Raw genomic sequence first — 1,780 nt, 5'->3', positions numbered from 1 at the left:
TCCTTGAACTCCTTAATGCACATACAAATTTTAAAAGCTGTATCACAATCACTGGCGCCTCTCTCATTCCTGCACCTATTCACGGCCTGTTTTACTTCGATTTCATGTCCACTCATTGCTGGAATTTTCATTAGTTGCTTTATAGCTGCATCAGCATTGTAAACGCTTATATTGAAGATGCCCTTCTTCTCCAACCAACATTTAAAATGACATTTTATATTATTCGTAGCTTCGTTTGCCTTCATGCCATTCTCAACGAATTTCTTTACTTCATCTTCCGTGGTATTGGATTCAGACAGGCAGGCTATTCTATTCCATTTATCCATTTCATCGCTTGATTGACACTACCGGGGTAAAAACATAATTATTTAGTAATAAAAAAAATTGGGGCGTTGAGAGCTAGACTAGCCTAGCGGATATTAAAAAAAAATGAGGTACAGCTTAAAATGCATTACTTGAATCGAAAGGGTAATAGCCCGAACCACGCCCTTTTAGTTTTCTTTTAGTATAATAGATAGCATCACATAGGTGCAACGAACTTTTTAGTAGAAGGCCGTATTTATTATTTATAGATCCTTCATTCTCACTAAAAAAAACAATTTTTGTGGATAGGCTCCTCTAGCTCTCATCGCCTCATATGTACAAATGTATGTAGGTATGTTTTGATACTTGCATATCGTACAAGTAGAAACATCAAAGTTTAGTTTATAGAAATTTAGCCAACTTACCATTACAAATGTGACTGAGGCAACTAGAGCAGTCAGTCCAACCAGCACATATAAAGCTTTCATTTTTGCATATAGCAACAAAGCATGCGAATTGTCTTGTTTATACAATGGAACCGAGAATATTACTAAATTATTTGTGCAAGCGTATAGCGTTTATAGTAACAGAAATTTAGCTTTCGCCAACTTCTATTTAGGGCCGAAATTCTCGGTCTGATTACCTCTGATTGTTCTATGACTTTTGTTCGTTTCGTCATAACTAGTTATATTTTTTTTTAATAATTTTGCAAATATATACATATTAGTCTAAATATTGCTCGGTGTACTAACTTTTTTTTTTTGATATTATTGAAATTTGAGCTTAAATTTTGCCAAAATAATTGTTCGGTAATTTGCTAATTATGACACTTTTTTTTTGTCAGTTAATCAAACATTAAGCTATACAATATGACGAGTTTCGGATTTGTTATTTGTTCGGGAAATTACTTTCAATAATTTAATAAACTTAATTCGTAAATTATTAAATAATTTTTAATAATTACAGTGCGTGTAGTTGACGGTAAATGAACCTGTGACTAGACGTGGGTACACAGAGCGACGCCGCACCATTGCGCTGATACCGAGAAGTGAGTTACAGGTGCTGATACTGATTTTCACAACTATGTAACGCAATGGCGCCAGCGACAACGGAACAATGACAATACTGGTTGTCGCAAAGAACCAGCAAAGAACACGGAAATGTCACTTATAAAATGAGCAGCACAAGGCTAATTTATACAAGGTGGTGGATTCGCCGCGGTCCTTCTGAATGTCAAAATGTTTGTAGTATTTTTGAATGCTCCTTGTCGTCATTGTGCGTATAATTTGTTGTTGTAATTTTTATTTTTGCTCAACCGATATCATCATGCGTAAATTCGCCTTGGTGCAGCAATAAGCAAAATGAAATGCGCTTTAGCTTGAAGAGGCGCAATTGCGCTAACACACTGTTCTCATTCCGGAAGTGGCTTTGGAGTTAGTGTGTCAGTGCTAAAAAATTTTCGCCGTTACCCAGGCCT

At 35.8% G+C, this 1,780-nt stretch overlaps 1 protein-coding gene across 1 annotated transcript; it reads right to left on the bottom strand.

The window, feature by feature from the left end:
* Positions 1-5: 5 nt before the first annotated feature.
* On the bottom strand, positions 6-791 carry LOC118756630 (general odorant-binding protein 56h-like; the record flags this gene model as incomplete). Its single annotated transcript, XM_036491386.1, has 2 exons — positions 729-791; positions 6-344 (listed from the first exon to the last, which is right to left on the bottom strand). Coding segments are annotated over exons 1-2 (402 nt in total), but the record flags the coding sequence as incomplete, so codon positions are not given.
* Between the last annotated feature and the right edge of the window lie 989 nt (positions 792-1,780).

The sequence above is a fragment of the Rhagoletis pomonella genome, unplaced genomic scaffold (genome assembly GCF_013731165.1).
Source record: "Rhagoletis pomonella isolate Grant_MI unplaced genomic scaffold, Rhpom_1.0 Rhpom_scaffold_11248, whole genome shotgun sequence".
NCBI classification, from domain to species: Eukaryota; Metazoa; Arthropoda; class Insecta; order Diptera; family Tephritidae; genus Rhagoletis; species Rhagoletis pomonella.
This window is presented reverse-complemented; position numbering and strand designations above follow the sequence as displayed.